This window comes from Anomaloglossus baeobatrachus, chromosome 2 (assembly GCF_048569485.1).
Source record: "Anomaloglossus baeobatrachus isolate aAnoBae1 chromosome 2, aAnoBae1.hap1, whole genome shotgun sequence".
Lineage (NCBI taxonomy): Eukaryota > Metazoa > Chordata > Amphibia > Anura > Aromobatidae > Anomaloglossus > Anomaloglossus baeobatrachus.
In genome coordinates, this window is record NC_134354.1 from 418,163,060 (window position 1) to 418,182,274 (window position 19,215).

At 43.2% G+C, this 19,215-nt stretch overlaps 1 protein-coding gene across 1 annotated transcript in view; it reads right to left on the reverse strand.

Annotated features, from left to right (window-relative positions):
- LOC142291548 (myotubularin-related protein 9-like) overlaps positions 1-9,055 on the reverse strand; it is a 46,791-nt gene extending 37,736 nt beyond the window's left edge. Inside the window, exons 1-2 of the mRNA XM_075336152.1 lie at positions 8,769-9,055; positions 709-856 (exon numbers count right to left, since the gene is read on the reverse strand). Coding sequence (XP_075192267.1) covers positions 709-856; positions 8,769-8,965 — 345 coding nt within the window. The 5' untranslated portion in view covers positions 8,966-9,055. The remainder of the gene's footprint in view (positions 1-708; positions 857-8,768) is intronic.
- Positions 9,056-19,215: the final 10,160 nt, after the last annotated feature.

Sequence of the window (19,215 nt, forward strand, 5' to 3'; positions counted from 1 at the left end):
CATAAAGACACTGTTAAATAAAGTTTAAACAGTCAAACACAATGAAAAAAGGGAAAAAAAAGGAACACATAATTATTGAAATAATAACGGAAATAGTTATATTTCATATAATTATAGCGGTTTTATACTATTTATCGCTAAAATAGCAATAAATTTAATATTTTTCATTAATTTAATTGTCGGACTATGTGTGTGTGTGTAAAGGGACATATTAATCCATTATTTTGATGTCATAAACGCATGGTTTCTGCAGATAAAAAGCAGGTAAAACGCTGGAATTTTGATGTTTCTTGCTTTTTTCAACTTCTCATTGACTTCAATGTTATCAAAACGCAGCCCAAATGGCAAAAACAATTGACATGCTGCTTCTTTGAACTCTGAGTTTTTGCCTATAATTATGCAAATTAAACGCTGCGTTTGTAAACGCTAAGTGCGGACAAGAAATCAACAATTCCCATAGACTTTACTGGAAAATCAAAACGCATGCATTTTGGCGTGAAAACGCTGCAGTTCAAAACGGATCCAAAACGCAGGTGAAAACGGAAAGTGCGAACATAGCCTTAGAGTAATTTTGACACTTGTTTCTTGTCTGCACAAAAGTGAAATATTCAGTTTAGACTCAGAACTTTCACTGTTTCTATGTATTATATTGGAAGTAGTTTATGTGCTATATCAGAATATAACTCATGGAGTTACATTGTTACTTACCTGAACTGAGCGGGCAATGTTAAATGTTTCCTCCATGTCGGGTATTTCCAGCTGAATAACCCGCAAATCCTTACATTTCAGAGTCACAGTTCCTGAGCTTGATCTTCCTTCTCCATCTTTGCTCTTTAACATCCCCATGTTCTGAACACTGCAAAAGAATTAAAGGGTTAGTCCTGCTCAGTTCCGCATTGCAAGGCAAGCGGGGCAGGTGATGTCACATCTACTGAGAGGGCAGGAATAGTGCACGGTGCACCTGTCCCAATTTTAGGAGGTTAAAGCACATTCTTGGTGACTGGGGTGGGTAATTGAGTTCTGTGCACAGGAATTAATCATAGCACTTGGCAATAAAAACATTTTCTCGATAAAATGTAGATTGGCACTCACCTCGTAGTTTATTTTCTTTGCTAGGTCAAGATGTATTTAAAAAAAAAACCAAAAAAAAAACCAATATTCAGCAGGTCAGTTTAACGCACAGAGAATTTTGCTGACCAAGTGGTCCGCACAAGATCATGGAGACTTATCTGACTTTGCTCTGTGTCTCGGCTCAAACTCGCTAATGGAAATGGGCCCATGAAAAAAAAACGGAGGGCACTCAAATGCAACCTGTGTATTGTCAATTTTTCATGGACTGTTTAAAAATAAACCTCCAACTTTTTTTTCCCATCTGAGAAAAACTGATGAGACTGATGAGACTCTGACCTAAGGCCTCATTCAGACTTCTGTGTTGCACTTCCGTGTTGTATATGCTTTTTCACGGATACAGCACATACCCATTTGTATTGTGCTCTTCACATAAGTGTTTTTTGAAGGACCATATGTCCGTGTAAAACACACAGGAATGTCTGTTATTTTCAGGTAGCATGCTTGGCAATGTCCAATACAAGTTTATGGCTGGAGTCACACTTGTGAGAGACTCGCGCGAGTCTTGCATCGCATCACCCGACACGGCCTGATGCTCTCCGGACAGGAGCTTCTCAGCTGCATAGAAATACATGCTGCCATCCCGCTCCTGTCTGGGGAGTGTGCGGCCATGCCGGGTGATGCGATGCGAGACTAGCGCGAGTCTCTCACAAGTGTGATTCTGGCCAAAGAGTTCATGAAAAACACAAACAGCACATGGATGGCATCAGTGTGCTGTATCTATTCAACATAAAGTATTGGAGAAGGTTTGTTGTCATGACAGAGTGGGGTCAGCTAATGACCCTTGTCACTGTCATAGCTCACTTTCTGTGCATGACGGCAGAGTGCTGACACTCACACGAGAACAGCATTTCTCCTGATCAGAGGGATGCTGAAGTATTGCTCTGAACAACAGAAGCTACTGGACAGGGTCAGCTTCAAGTCCCCAAAGGGGTAAAATCAATAAAAAGTTTTAAAAAACGTTTTTATATGAAAAAGTAAAAAACCCTCAAAGGTCAAATCACCCCCTTATGCTCCACTGAAAATATAACAACAACAAAACTCACATATTTGGCTTCGATGAGTTCAGAAATGCCCGATCAAAATATAAAATAAATTTATCTGATCAGTACGTCATAGCGAGGAAAAAAAACTGAATGCCAGAATTACGTTGTTTTTTTGGTCGCCGCAAGATTGCATTATAAATAATGCAATAACAGGCGATCAAAACACCACATCTGCCCAAAAATGGTATAATTAACCCCATCACCCCTGGGCGATTTTCCGTTTTTAATTTGTTTTTTTTCTCCCCATCTTCTGAGAGCCATAACCTTTTTATTTTTCCATCAATATTGCCAGATGAGGGCTTAGGTTTTGTGGGACGAGTTGTACTATTGAATGAAATTATTAGTGCTACCATATATTGTGCTTTTTATTCATTTTTTTTTTTAATTCATCGTGTTCACTATATGGTAAAACTGATGTGTCAGGTCGGTATCAGTTCGTAGATGCCAAACGTATACTTTTATCTAAGGGGTTAAAAAAATGATTGCGCTTTTGGTGCCATTTTCCGAGACCTGTAGCGTTCTCATTTTTCGGAATCTGGGGCTCAGTGATGGCATATTTTTTGTGTCTTTATCACACATTATAATGATGCAATTTTTGTGCAGATGCTATGCTTTGATCTCTTGTTATTGCATTTTAAAAAATTGTTGCAGTGAAGAAGTTAAACATGGACATGTGAATGAGGCCTAAAGGGTGGTTTACATGCTGCGACATCGCTAACGATATATCGTCGGGGTCACGTCGTTAGTGATGCACATCTGGCGCTGTTAGTGGCATCGCAGCGTGTGACACCTAGGAGCGACGATCAACGATCGCAAAAACGGCAAAAATCGTTGATCGTTGACACGTTGCTTCTTTTCATAATATCGTTGGTGGTGCATGCCGCTGGTTGTTCGTCGTGCCTGTGGCGTCACACATTGCTATGTGTGACACCGCAGGAACGACGCACATCTCCTTACCTGCGTCCACTGGCAATGAGGAAGGAAGGAGGTGGGCGGCATGTTCCGGCCGCTCATCTCCGCCCCTCCTCTTCTATTGGGTGGCCGCTTAGTGACACCACAGTGACGTCGTTATGACGCTGAACGCATCTCCCCCTTGAAGGAGGGATTGTTTGGCGGTCACAGCGACATCGCTGAAAAGGTATGTGCGTGTGACGCTGCCGTAGCGATAATGTTCGCTACAGCAGCGATCACCAAATGTCGCATGAACGACGGGGGCGGGTGCTATCGCTAGCGATGTCGCAGCGTGTAAAGCACCCTTAACGCCATGTTCACACATTTAGTATTTTATATCAGTATGTATAAGCCAAAACCAGGAGTGGAAGAATCAGAGGAAAAGTATAAGGCTGGAAACACATTTATGCGTGTAAAATCGGTTCGACTTGCCTGAAAAAAATTTGGCCGATTTTAGTTCACGTTAGGTCAGTGTGCAATGCAAGTGCGATGCTTTTTTTAAATTATTTAATGACTAGCAGAGCGTGTGAAATGCGTGTAGATCCGTGTGTGATCCTTTTTTTCTCAGCAGCTGTCATCTGCCGTTCAGCTCTGCTACAGGCCGCTGACAGCAGCCACAGACAGAGCCATGTAGCAGAGCTGAATAGCCGGTGACAGCAGACACAGACAGAGCCGCACGATCAGAATGAAGTCGGATGAACGTCACCTGACTTCATTGTCATCCTGCGGCTCTGTCTGTGTGGCATGGCCTGATTTTTGGTCACCGGTGAAGGTCTCACCGGTGACCGGAAATCCCCTGAGTGACCGCAGTGAGCCGCGCTATCAGCGGTGCCGTCACAGAGGTTAACCGCGGCCACAGCTGAAGTCCTCCTGCTGAGATCTGTGGCCGCGGGTAACCTGAGTGATGTCATCGCTGATAGCGCGAATCACTTCAGTCGCTGCGGGGAGCTCACACAGTGCGGTCGTGGTCTGTGACCGCTTTCTGTCAGCTTCCGATGTAGCAGAGCTGACAGCGTCGAGAGACCTCTGTGGATTACGTCGGACATGGAAGGGTATTTGGGGTCTTGAATAAAGTGGTGAAAGAGGTTGTTTTTTTTGTTATTTATTTCAAATAAAGGATTTTTGGGTGTATGTCTTCATTTTCTTAATCTTACAGGTTAATCATGGAAAGTATCTCGGGGAGATACCTGCCATGATTAATCTAGAACTTAGTGGCAGCTATGGGCTGCTGCCATTAACTCCTTATTACCTCGATTTCCACCGCTCCAGGGCAATTCGGGATGGCCGAGTACAGTCCCGGGACAGTCGCATCTAATGGATGCAGCTATTCTGGGCGCCTGCTGGCTGATATTGTGAGGGTGGGGGGCTCCCCATAACGTGTGGGCTCCCCATCCCGAGAATACCAGCCTGCAGCCATGTGGCTTTACCCTGGCTGGCATTAAAATTGGAGGGAACCGCACGCCGTTTTTTATAAATTATTTGTTTATTTTTTTTACTGCATTATATAGACCCGCCCACCGGCAGCTGTGATTGGTTGCAGTGAAACAGCTGTCACTCAGTAGTGGGGGTGTGTCTGACTGCATCCAATCATAGGCGCCGGTGGGCAGGGAAAGCAGGGAATACGAGATTGAATAATGTGCGGCTGGCTTTTTCAAAAGAGGAGAAGCCGCCGGAGCAGTATGAACGCCGTGCAGCGCCGCGCCGGTGATCGGGGATCGGTGAGTATCAGAGAGGGGGGGAAGAGGAACTGACCGATATGGACAGAGAGAGAGAGAGAGACCGACAGAGAGAGAGACAGACCGACAGAAAGAGAATAGAGACCGAGAGGGAGAGAGTCAATCTCTATGATTGACTGACATTATGAGACCTCACTCATTTCCAGTGTTTTGAGAAACATGCAATTAATGGTGTGAGTGCTGATCCGTGTGACATGCATTTTTTTCACGCTCCCATAGAGTTGCATTGGAGAGACTCGCGCCAAAACTGTCCAAAACGTAGCATGCTCCGATTTTTTTCTGAGTCCGATTTGGAGTGAGAAAAAAATAGCAGATGGGAGCTGCCTCATTGTTTAACATGTGTCCGAGGGCAATGCGAGATTTTCTCGCATTGCACTACTGCGAGAAACTCGCAAGTGAGAAGCCGGCCTAATAGAAACATGAGCAGCACTTCTGTATTTATTACCCACTCCTGGTTTTGTCTTACAAATGCTGAGGTGAAAACTCACCAAATGCTCACTGCGTGCACCTGGCCTTACAAATACTGAGGTAAAAACCTCACCAAATACTGAACGTGTGCACATGGCCTTACAAATACTGAGGTAAAAACCTCACCAAATACTGAACGTGTGCACGTGGCCTTACAAATACTGAGGTTAAAACTCACCAAATACTGAACGTGTGCACGTGTTCTAAGTCTAATAATAAAAACTGACACACTGACCAAAGTCTGATGAAACTTTGACAAAAAAAAAAAAGCTCTGATGAAACTCAGATCATTCTTCAGACAGCAGTTTTTTTTATCACAAGAAAAACACTGTTTCATCAGTGATTTTCATCAGAAAGTCATCCGGGTTTTATCAGTTCTTCTCTAGTGTAAAGCTCACAGGTGGCACACCTGTGCTGTCAGACGTTTTCATGGACACAGATTTTGATTTGTCCCTCAGATTAATATCAACTATGTCAGCAGGATTTCGCATGGTCTGAGGAAAAAATGCAACATGTGTAGATTACATGTGAAAACCAAAGGTATCACTCGTATGGCCTTATTCAGATGTCAGAATAAGGCCATATAGAAAATCAGACCGAGTTTTGTCCCGGACTTTCAGCAGGTTTTTTCCACTGATGACAAAATGAAAGAATGTTTATTTAACTTCTATCAATCAATCAATCAATGAAAAATGGACAGCACAGGGATGGCATCTATGGGCTTAACTGCTGAATATTCTTCAGCGATTTGACAGCACATGTGCGAGTCACATCGCTGCAGAAACACTTCATAATGGATGCAGTTTTTTTTTTGTTAAAAAAAAAGACGATTTCATGTGTGACGCCCTGGCCAGGCCAGGTAGTCAAAGATAGGGCCCCGCATTACACCAGTCCCCTAACAAGGTGACAGCAGCCAAACATTAAAACCCTAGTCACCTCCCTCAGTGCTTGATGGACACACCAGGGAGCAGAGCCAGGCAGTTGGACACGCCGACCGAGGAGTTCAGAGAGCCTGAGGCAGGAAACACAGTTGAGTTTAGTCTGGGAGTCTGTTAGTGGAGGTGAAGTAAAGTGGAAGCAGGCCTGTGTGTCAGATCTGAAACTAACTGACAAGTGCCAGGGTTGGAACCCTGGTACCTCTGGCTAGGAGGCATACGGAGGCCTCTGTCTGCAGGAGCCGGGAAGATGGCTCGATGGAACCCGTGGTGGTCCGGGACAGGGTAGTGGCCCGCCAGTACCGACCTGGGGAACCGACTCGGAAACCGGAGCACAAAGGGGGGTACTCAGACCCTGAAGCTAGGTCCAGAAGCTACTGGGGGCTAGCTGATTAACTGATTGCGGCCAGGACTATAGGTTCTGTCCCACCCAAAGTCCCGACTGAAGACAACAGCCCAACGAGGGGGATAGAAAGCCACCACCATGGCAGAGAGATCCCACGGGCCAGCGTCTGCGGGCAAAGAGCTCCTTAGGCAACCACAAGCCGGGGAGCGGACTCCTGACGTTGCAAGCGCAGGTAGTCCACCATCACACAAATGGTGCAGGAGAAAGACAGAGACCACCAACCGGGTGGGGGACCAGACTGCAGCCGGCTGCGGGCACAGACCACCATCACCTTGGTTTACCAGAGACTTGTGTGTGTTACTAATCGTGAGTACAACGGTGCCCTCCGGCCGCCTATCTCCCTGCACCGTCCAACTCCCCCAACAGGTCCCGGGGCCACCATCCCTACCCACGGAGCGGTTAACAACTTGCTGCGCAACATCTCCCCCAGGTGCCCCGTAACTGCAGCGGTGGTGTCCACCTTCACCACATCCCGTGGGTGGCGTCACGAACTTAAACACGGCTCCGGCCGTACACCTACGTCCCCAAAACACCAACCCCTTTTTGATCAGAGTGACCGCAGGACCCCCGGGTCCGGAGACCCTCGAGCCACCCACTGAAGGTCTGTTCCTGAGCGGCTCTGCTGCAGCCGAGCCACGGGGCGGCACACATGCGCTACGGCTGCTGCCCCCACCATAGACAGAGTGGGAGCTGCATCCAGAACGCACAAATAATTGACATGCTCATTTTATGAACGCACAGATTTGGGTCAATATTTTAGAACCCAAATCGCTGCATTCACAAAAGCATCGTGCGCACGTGTCATGCACAATCTTCATAGATTGTGCAGGGGACGCAGGACGCATGCATTTACGCTGAAGTGCTATACGCAGCGTAAATGCATGCAATTACACAACGTGCGCACGAGCCCTAAAGGTGGCTTTACACGCTACGATATTTCTAGCAATTTCTAGCGATATCGAGCGTGTAAGTACCCGCCCCCGTCGCCCATGTGTTATCGTGTGATCGCTGCCGCTGCGACCATTATCACTACGGCAGCGTCACACGCACTTACCTGGTCGGCGTCGTCGCTGTGACTGCCGAACAATCCCTCCCTCAAGGGGGAGGGGCGTTTGACGTCACCGCGACGTCACTAAGCGGCCGGCCAATCAAAGCGGAGGGGCGGAGATGAGCGGGACGTAACATCCCGCCCACCTTCTTCCTTCCGCATTGCAGCCGGTGGCAGGTAAGGAGACGTTCCTTGCTCCTGCGGTGTCACACATAGCGATGTGTGCTGCCGCATGAGCGATGAACAACATGGATAAACAACCCTTACCGATTTTTTGTTTTGGGACGACCTCTCCATGGTGAACGATTTTCACTATTTTTGAGGTCGCTTAAGGTCGCTGGTAAGTGTCACACGCTGCAATATCGTTAATGACGCCGGATGTGCGTCACTAACAACTTGACCCAGACGATAAAACATTAACGATATCGTAGCGTGTAAAGCCCCCTTTAGTGTTGTCAGCTCTTTTCACTGACCCATAGACTTCCATTGCTGATTTTGATCTGAAATGCTGATCAATATTGGACATTTCTCCCTGATATTATACTTCATCTGAGGAATAAATTTGACATGTGAACAGCCCAATAGACTCATAGGTAGCAGTGACATCACACTTGTGGTATACTGTACTGTGTGACTATAGTGCTATGTTGTCATGCTTTATAGATATTGCTAGTTTGTTGTAGTGCTTGCCGAACTTTTGGATGTGATTGAATTTATATGGATTAATTTATTAAATTGTATATGTGTAATTGCATTTAGCAGGTAATATTGGATCCCTCGTAAATCATATCTTTTGTGCAGCATTCTGTGTGACCATGCACAGGTGAGCTGTATGTTATATAGTGTAATATATACTGTATATATTTACATTTTTATAAAAAAAATCCACATTCTTACATACAAGAACATAATGAGTTGAACAAACACTACATTAATATTTCCCTATATCACTTAAATTAGATAATTTGCATCAATATATAGAACTAACAGTATTACAGACAGAATGCTCAGGGTTTCCATCTATTCAGCATTGCATTTCGGTATTTTTACCTCTTCTCCACCAAGTCCACAGCGCAATGCAGAAGCCATAGTTCACACTTCTCCTGTTTTTTGCCCTCTACCGGGTAGGCAGAGAGGATCAAGTGGTGGCTGCTCACACACAGGGTCCCAGTCACAGGAGGCATTAGGGGGCAGCATACGCGCACATTCTCCACTTGAGAACTCTGTATAAGATGCGAGAGCTCCATGTCCTGTATCAGGCAGATCTGGCTATAACACTACAACTATGCCCATATACTATTTATCAATGACCTAGCAGATCCCCACTCCAGAGACGTGAAGGGTTACAAAGGAATACTTAAACTCTATAGTGAGACAAGGCTGATACTAGCGATCAAGTGACACAATATCCTTTGCTAGCGCCTAATGACATATTTCTCTTTGCAACTGCCTGTAACCACTGCAGAGCTGAAGAGGGTGGAAAGTTACTGGTTGCAAGAAGGAAGTTGAGGTTTTCTTGACACAAATGTTAAAAATCTTACGAGTTAACCCCCTCCGATTGCTATAGACATGGTCATACCATAACCATTTATATGCACAGTGCTGCATTGTAAAGCGACCCACAAAAAATGATGAAACATACCTGTGCAGACAAGATGAATGCGGGGCCTATTAACGTATTCATTCAATGCTTTTAGTTATGTTTGTTTGTATATGAACCTCTGAATTGCAAAGCGCTGTGGAATATGTTGGTGCTATAGAAATTACGATTATTATATTATTAGTTAACTCTATGTTGGAAGATGGACCACAAAAAAAGACATCAAGGATACCAAAATTTATTTTCTGTACAATCAAAACCCAGCTGCGTTAGCAAGCAGAGCTCATTGTATCTGAACAACAAAAAAATATATATTTTTTTATTAAATCTTGGATAGTCAATTTAATAAACCAGGAAAAATGCTATATAAACTTATGACTAAGATGTCATGAGGCTGTCTTCACTCTCTCTTTTTGATACTGAACTCATCTGCACCGAAATTAGAGTTGATCTTGTTCTACAATTGTTTTACAGATAAGCCAGCGTTGAGCTGTCTGACTTTCGTTTTTGCTCCCATGTTTCGTGAGCTGAACTCAAAGATCTAAGACTTTTTGTCGCAAATATTGTTCACAAATGTATCTAAACCTGTGTTAAGGTCCAGTCACACATAACGAGATCGTGAACGAGATCGCTACTACGTCACACTTTCTGGATCGTTTATAAGTCGTTGTTGAAATCGCATGTTGGGTGTCACACATAACGAGTTTATGAACGAGCATGCGTCCCGTATAACGATCTTTCAAATCGCTGGGACCCTGTCACACAGCTACTATGTTAACGATTCCAATCCCATTAGGGGCGTAGTAAAATGCAGTGAGTCACGTAGGCGTGCATTTGTGTCGCCTTTTCCGCTTTCATTGGCGGCCAATACTGCGTTCTGATTGGGCGGCCGGGCGGGCGTCGCTTTTTCCACCCCCTCCGCTCTGATTGATAAGGACCCTGTCACACAGCTACTATGTTAACGATTCCAATCCCATTATGCAGTGAGTCACGTAGGCGTGCATTTGCGTCGCCTTTTCCATACCCCCCTCCGCTTTCTTTTGCGGCCAATACTGCGTTCTGATTGGGCGGCCGGGCGGGCGTCGCCTTTTCCACCCCCTCCGCTCTGATTGATAAGGACCCTGTCACACACAGCTACTATGTTAACGATTCCAATCCCATTATGCAGTGAGTCACGTAGGCGTGCATTTGCGTCGCCTTTCATTGGCGGCCAATACTGCGTTCTGATTGGGCATGCAGGGGGCGTATCTAGCGGTTAAATTTTGGATCGCGTCCACCCTTTGTCACTTCTTTTGCGCTTTGCTTTGAGATAGAACCTGCGTCTCCACCCTGATTCCTTCGTCCATTGTACCCGGTCGCTTTGTTGGTGTGTTTTTCGGATCGAAGCCGCAGTTGCACCTGGAGTATCCTTGCAGTGCTCTCGAGTGTCGGTGAGATCGTATTTGCGATTCCGCTTGGATTCTACATTCTACACTTCTTTGAAAAGGTAGGTCTTTTTTCTTGTTGGGGGGGGTGGGCTTTTTTTGAATAATGTTCTTGCTGTTAGATATATGTTAATATTTATTATGTGAGTTGATTGCTGTTAGATATATGTTAATATTTATTATGTGAGTTAATTAAAGTTGCTGGCTTTTATCTGTGCGTGTATAATGCCTTTTAAAGAGGGGTCTCTCCATAGTGCTGTTTGTAATGTGTCCTATCCTAGCATTGCTGGCTCTTTTGTCTCTCATTAAATAAAATATAGAAATGTGGCACTCCTTCTATAGTCGCTGGTGCTTGGATAGGGTCCCACCCCAGATCAAAAAATGAAAAAAATCCAGCACTCAAAGCATTTAACTGAAATTGTTTTATATTTTATTCATGGATCTCTGTAATTATTAAAGACGTTTCGGTCATCCGACCTTCATCAGTTTACACAGAAAAGGTTCTGTAGAAATATATGAAAAAGCTGGACCAGAGGAAAAAGCTGCCCGTCCCGGTCTGCAGTCAATGTCACATACTGTCTACAGAACCTTTTCTGTGTAAACTGATGAAGGTCGGATGACCGAAACGTCTTTAATAATTACACAGATCCATGAATAAAATATAAAACAATTTCAGTTGAATGCTTTGAGTGCTGGATTTTTTTCATCTTTTGTCTCTCAGCTACAGCCGCCATTTTGTGTTTCTGCCACACATAGGGGGCGGCCATTTTAGTCTCTGCCACACCATAACCAAAAATTGTGATCGGTTTATTGCAACTTCTTTTATGTTTACATATAAATTTTTCATTCTTTATTTCAGATGGCTTATTATAACAAAGAAGAGTTTGTGCGTGAGCTGCTGTATTTGTATAAATCACTGCCCTGCTTGTGGAGAATCAAATCCACAGAATATTCAGACAGAATAAAAAAACAAGCCGCCTATGCCCAACTGGTGGAGCTTTTTAAAAAACACAGTGGAGGCGAGGCGGTGGATGTCAAAGTAGTAAAAAAGAAGATACAAGGCTTGAGGACTGTATATAAGAAAGAAGCAAATAAGGTGGACAAATCAAAAAAGTCAGGGGCCGGCACTGACCAGGTATATGTTTCTCCCTTGTGGTATTTCAATCTCCTGGAATTCACAAGGGACCAGGAGCTACCACGAATGATGGAAAGCTCCTACCAAAGAAACGTAGACCTGGAAGCAGACATTGAAAACGATGACATCCCGATCGATGACAACACCTCCGCTGTTGTAGATGTAAGTACCTTATTTGCTTCACGTTACATAGTATTCAAACTTATTATGTACATGCCATTGAGGAACACAAAATAGTAACTTATTGTTACCATGATTTATTGTGCAGTTTGGAAATGTTATCCCTTCCAGTTCAGATAAGTACACTCCAATACAATTTTGTCACACTTTAATTAAATTTACTAACTATTAATGTATGACTTTTAATTAACATTTATTTTTCTGTTCCCGCAGAACCCTCAGACAGATATGGTGAGGCCCCAATTGAATGAGAACCCCACCACATCGAGCGAGCCTATTGTGGAGGATAATGAGGCACCTGCACCCTCTGGTGAAATGCGGCGAAGACAGTTACGCAAAAAGAAGGCCAACACCCCTGTGACATCGGCTGAATTTTATTCTTTGGCAACCCAACTGCTATCACAGCCAAAAAGCACTCCAGTGGATAGCTTTGCCGCATTTGCATCGGACAGACTCTGCAAATTGGATTCCACACAGAGGGAGCAAGCCGAAAGACTGATGTTGGAAGTCCTAAGAAAGGCAGGCCGAGGAGAACTTGATGACAATGACACGATATGCAAGTTAAACCAGCCCCATCATTCTTCGACATGGATTCCTCGCCAGCCCCTGCAAAGTACACCAAACAGGATGCATCCACCATGCTTGCAGCTTGACCACCCCCCACAGTATCCCCCCCCACAGTTTCCCCCCCAACATTATCCCAGGTATTCAAATGATTCATTTTTAAGCCAACTGTCATCTCCCACCCGGCCTGAATATGTCAACCAATATGAAGACGGCCACTAAATTTTGTTATTGTTGTTGTTTTGTTATTTGAGATTAATTTTAATTGATTGTTATATTTTCATTGTAATAATAAATTTATGTTGGTTCAATCTTGCTGCCTGCGTTACTTAATTCAGCATATGGTTGTGATGCCCTGGCAAAACACGGTAGTTACAGAGATTGTACCATACTCCACCCTCATTGGCATACTGTCAAGGTCAGAATGACGATGATGATGAGACTCAAAGGATCTCTTGATATCCGGCTGCTGCTTCTAATTAAAATGTCATGTGTGCACACGAGAATGAATAACTGCACAGCAAAGTCAGTTATGTCTATCTCCATGACTGGCTCTTAACCAAGTGTGTTCTTTATTGTTTGAAAGAGACTCTAGACCAAACAGTAAGGGGGTGTGAACAAAAGTTTTAGTCCAATCAAGTATCGTAAGTCAGGGCTTCATGACGTAGAGAGATCTGCATATTCTCCGTTGATTGGTCAGTCTAGGCTCCAGGAATTTTCCTTTGTCGATCTGTCTTGGGTGGAGAACAGGAAATAGCAGCCATCTTTACAATCACATGTGGTGGTATATACTGTGTCTAAGGAAAATACACTGAATATGCAATATACATATATACATGTTAGTAAGAAACAAAAGCATTCACAAATATGTGTGTTAGTTCACATCTACTGAACTATATAACTGAGTCTATGAAATGGCTGAATTAAGTATTTTTGGATACTCAATTCTTTATCCTCAACAGTCCCCCCTAAAGACTTACTTCTGCCATTTCTAAATTCTCAAGGTACTGTGTTCCCTTAGGAAGAGAGGTAGAAAGATCTGTTGAAAAACCTGCCTAACTGAACGTTGAAACATGGGCGGAAAGGGGAAAGGGGTTTTCTTCACCGGTTTGAGACCAAGGACTCCTAGGCGAGTCCTCACCCTTTGTAGTTGGACTTTCCCATGTCTCAAGGTTCTCTAAGTCCTCTCTTCTAACTGTTCTGGCAATGCTGGTCTAAGACTGTACAGGGTTTTCTGAAAAGGATAAGTATGAGCAGAACGCTCAGTGCAGCTCCGGTCGATTAACCCTTCTACAATGCGAGGTGTGGATCCATAGATTTTCTGTGGTTGGATCAGCTCCTCTAGTGTTGACTCATGGCTCTTTCTCGCTTGTCCTTTAGGATCAATCAGTCTCCTGACTGGAGACCATATGCTAATAGCTCTGATTTAAGATCTGGAATTGGAGAATACACCTGTTTAGCACACTATTCAGTCAATTATATAAAAATATACATGCCTATGCTAAACCAAAAAACATCTTACATAAAGACCTGCTTATTGCAAAAAGAAAACAGAACATATACATTTTATACACCATTTACTAGTTTCCACTTTTCTATAAAATATACACTTTTTGTAAACACATTTTTCTTTACATACCACCTTCATGTGCTTCTCAACAATAATGTCGTTTTCTGCACAGGAATGCCTCTGACCAAACCTGGAGAGAAATTTACACAACACGCACAGACTTGCATACAACGTGCTCATGATATACATCTATAATCAGTTTGCAGTCTCTAAGAATGGGTAGAGTAGGTGCAGGGTGTTTCTATGGACTCTTTACAGTTTTTTCTCACTTCGTTCTAGGCACTTGTCTCACAAGACTGGGTAAATCTGCCCACCTGGGTACTGAACCCGGTGTCACCAAAGCACACACTGACAATTGTCTTTCACAGATGTTACCTGGGCCATCATTAAGAAGAGCTCTCATGGCAGAGAAAGCTTACCACCCTTTGTCCACAGACCTTCCTCAGTCAGCTGGCTCCCTGCATGTCACAGTCCATTCCTTGTTGTTTTGCTTGTTCCTGTAGGGATTTAAGAACACAAGGAGTGACAGAAGTCACTGACGTGACCAATGTCACCAAGGCATGGTCGGTATTGGTGAAAGACTCTCAACTCTAGGCCCGTTCACTGCTTCTTGGTCAGCTGCACCTGTGCGAGGATCTCCATCCGAATCCATCAGCTCAGATCTAGACTTTCTTTTCGGCATACCTAATTCATTTGACAACAGGAAAAAAATCTACAACCTACATACACCTCTAAAGACTCTTACCCACTCCTGGTCTACCCATCTAGAGAGGGCATTTAATGCATCACTGTCTCCTGTATCAATAGGATTGGAGGGAGTGGTCGAATTTAGACTACCTCATGTGGTGTAAACAGCAGCATATCCAGTGCAGAATCGACCACCATCTGGTTTCATCTATAAAAACAAAAACTAAAAAATATACATTAGATCATTCTTATAACTTCATCTCTGATCATAATACAGTTAGTGGTCATCTATACTTCACATGACTGAGAATACTAAATAAATAAACAAACAAATAAACAAATAAACATATAAGACAAGACTTTCCTATTTCAGTTAACAGATATACCTCATAGTAATCTAATAAACATAACTTATGGGAAAAAAGGTCAGCTTCAAAACCTATCTAATATACCTGCTGCGCCCTCCAAGAAACTGGAGAATATAATTAATACCTTATTCCCCCCTTGTTTAATTGTTTATTTACCAATATGGCAAAATTCAGCATTTTTATACTGGTATTCCCTAAAAGGAAAAATAAAACAGCAGGTAATAAATTAGCCACATACTAAAACCTAAAATGAACAAACACTAAAAGTAACGTACATCTCAGAACACTATACATTACTGGGAAATTTTAAAAACCTTACAATAAACACTGTATCCATAAAGAAAAGAAAAACATTTCATAGTAGAAGCGACTGAGACATGATGAAATGACAGCTGTGACTGGGCGACTAACTTGCAAAAATATATAAATGGTTTAGAAATAATCATAAAAACAGAAAAGGTGATAGTCACAAAATAAAAATATATTGTTCAAATAAATCGTCATTAAAAAACAAAAACAACACAAATTATATCGCACATCCCATAAAATTTAATATTCCCTATTCAGGTATAAACAGCAAACTAAAAATGGGAAATCCTGAACTTAAGGGTTAAACCAAACTTACATCACTATTGGAGAGAGACACATTACATCCCTGTCTCTTAAAAGCGAGAGAGGAAGAAGAAAAAAACTCATCCTTTGTTATAACAAAGACGTAGCAGTGAACACATTCATTACCCATATCTACATTGGATGCATTATACATTTTTCCTAATTCCTTTTTACAAATGGATTTGATACATTTTGACATCAGTAGGGGTAAGTCGTTTACGATTTTTGTTTTAAATTAACTAACATAGTACAAAGATATATATATTTACCTTCCTCTATTTCATTTTATGATATAATGCTGCAGGACTTCTAAAATACCAATTGATTTTATGTGAACAGAAAATTCTGTAAAAGTTTCACTTACTTATCTTTGACTTGCATTTATGGGATAGCTGAGTAAACAAATATACTATTTATACTTATTCAAATATGTTAGTCATTTATACCACAGAACACCTCCCACCGTGGATGGGTGGAGAGCTTTAAACAAAGAGCCATTGCGAGGGGTGTGGCTTATGAGGTGTACTGCCATCAGTGGGTGTAGCAAGACGGCTGCCACAGGAAGTTCCAGGCACCTGACTTCCGGGTGCAGCATCCATGTTGTGACTCCCTGGGTGTGCTGGGAGTGGCTGGAACTATGTAGTAAACCAGGGATACTTTTGGTGCCTGTAAATTTGCATTTCAGCATACAAAGGAGAGATTTGATTAGCACCAGATATAATGACTTCTAGAGCAGAACAATGAGGCACCGCTAGAGAAACACATTTAGTGATTCTACAAACAGCAACAGACAGTGAATGAGGTCTTTGTTCTCCAGTATACTCTCACTGGAGATTAATCTGAACTTCAGTACATGGGTTGCAGCCTGCCATCTAGTGGTAGTCCAACGATTTTACACAACTTTTTGCAATCTTTTGTATTTTTTTTTCCGTTTTTTTTATAACTAGGGCGACAGCGTTCTCAGCTCCTACTAAAAAACAATCTCTTCTTGAACAGAGTATACAGTGCTCTAGCTGGATTGGCCACATCCAACTGAACCCTCTTCCCACTTCCCTACTATGCAATAAGGACATACTGCGACGTCCAACGTACGAATACAATACCGTTCCTCGTACGTTCCTAGTTTTCCGGCGTCTCACATAGCAGTGCATGAGTTAATACTCAGGGGAATACGCTGGTTCAAAACACTTTTCTCCACCACCGGAATCCCTCCCCCTCTTTCCCGTGTAAGCGGACGCACTTTTTCAGCGTCCAACACGTGGATACTAATACCGTTCTCCACGTGTTCCTATTTCCGGCTATTAACACAAGAATCGATGTATTTTATATATATATATATATAAATAAAACACTGGGGGACACGCCAATTCCCTTTTCTCTCTGTTCCAAAAACAAACCAACGATTACAAAATGCTGAAAAACGCATAAACTAGTTAATTTCTCTCAAATCCAAACTAAAATAACACTTGTTTTTCTTTCAAATCATTACAACTCTGCTTGCTTTACGATACAAAGGCTGCAGCCATCTCCTGTATATTAGCCCACTGACCCCTCCTCTCTCCTCGCTCCAAAGAGCTGCGCTGTTTTAACCCCCGGCGTCTGCCTCTTCACCCTCCACCCCCCTGTTTCTCAGCTAAAAGACAGCAGAGACCGAGCTGTGTAACTTGATCTCCGCTCTGCCTCAAGCAGCTGGTGGACATATGGCCCCCACCTTTTTGCTTCCTCTGAGTGTAAGAATGTAAGGATGTGCTCCCCCCTCTCGCATTCCTAACACACACACAAACTTTCCTCTTAGTGGAGAAATGCAGGCAGTGGGTGATTAACCTCCCCCCTCCTGCTTTCTTTGTCTAAGAGGCTGCAGACACAGAACAAAGACAAGCAGCTCCTTAGCCTCCATTTTCTCTCCCTCCGTGAACAATAACAGACAATTAACTCTCCGAGAACCAAACAGAGAAATCACAAGCTTGATTAACCATACACCTATATACAAATAAAAACAGCTACTCAAGAAAACACCCCATTTCTAATTACAGACAGCCGGATACTTTACAACCTACCCCTAGCCCCTATGGGAGCTGGGTCCTTCTAGCCCACCGGCGGGTGACAGTCACACCGTTAGGTCTCCGGTGCACTACCATTCTCCGGACTAGTGACCACCCCCTTTCGCCAGGTGTTTCTCGAACCACAGGTAAAACAGCACACACAATGTATATGATGCTTACCGCGGAAACGAAAGGGTGATCAAATCCTTGATATCGAGCAACACCTGGATACTTGTGGAGTAGCCCCCAGACGTCCGGAAAATGGAAGCTCTGACTCACCCTTCTCGGTAGTCCCTTCGTGGTCGCCAGCTGTCAAGGTCAGAATGACGATGATGATGAGACTCAAAGGATCTCTTGATATCCGGCTGCTGCTTCTAATTAAAATGTCATGTGTGCACACGAGAATGAATAACTGCACAGCAAAGTCAGTTATGTCTATCTCCATGACTGGCTCTTAACCAAGTGTGTTCTTTATTGTTTGAAAGAGACTCTAGACCAAACAGTAAGGGGGTGTGAACAAAAGTTTTAGTCCAATCAAGTATCGTAAGTCAGGGCTTCATGACGTAGAGAGATCTGCATATTCTCCGTTGATTGGTCAGTCTAGGCTCCAGGAATTTTCCTTTGTCGATCTGTCTTGGGTGGAGAACAGGAAATAGCAGCCATCTTTACAATCACATGTGGTGGTATATACTGTGTCTAAGGAAAATACACTGAATATGCAATATACATATATACATGTTAGTAAGAAACAAAAGCATTCACAAATATGTGTGTTAGTTCACATCTACTGAACTATATAACTGAGTCTATGAAATGGCTGAATTAAGTATTTTTGGATACTCAATTCTTTATCCTCAACAATACCACCACACAACCCCCACACTCATGTACAGCAAACAACCAGTAAAGCCTAGTCACCCCCTCGTGGATAATGGGATTGGTGCATCTATACAGATGCCTACATGTAATATGATGTTTGTGAGTGGTGAGTTTGTGAGTGGTGATAGCTGTTAACTTGCTTTATGCAATGAGACATACCAAACAGCAGATATCAATTTCAAATTTTTTATAACACATGTATATGTATACAATAACAAGAAAAAAAAAAAAAAAAGGTTAGTTGCTGCTGCCCTCCCCTTGGCCAGCCACATAACGGGCCAGCAGCGCCGCATGCCGCTCCACTCTGGCCATCAGCCTCCTGTGGGCCGACATAATCCTTCTTTGGGAGGACATGATTTCGGCCAAAGTGGGTATGCCTATGGAGGGAATGGTAAAATTAATAAATCATAATTTTTATTTCTGCTTATTATTACAA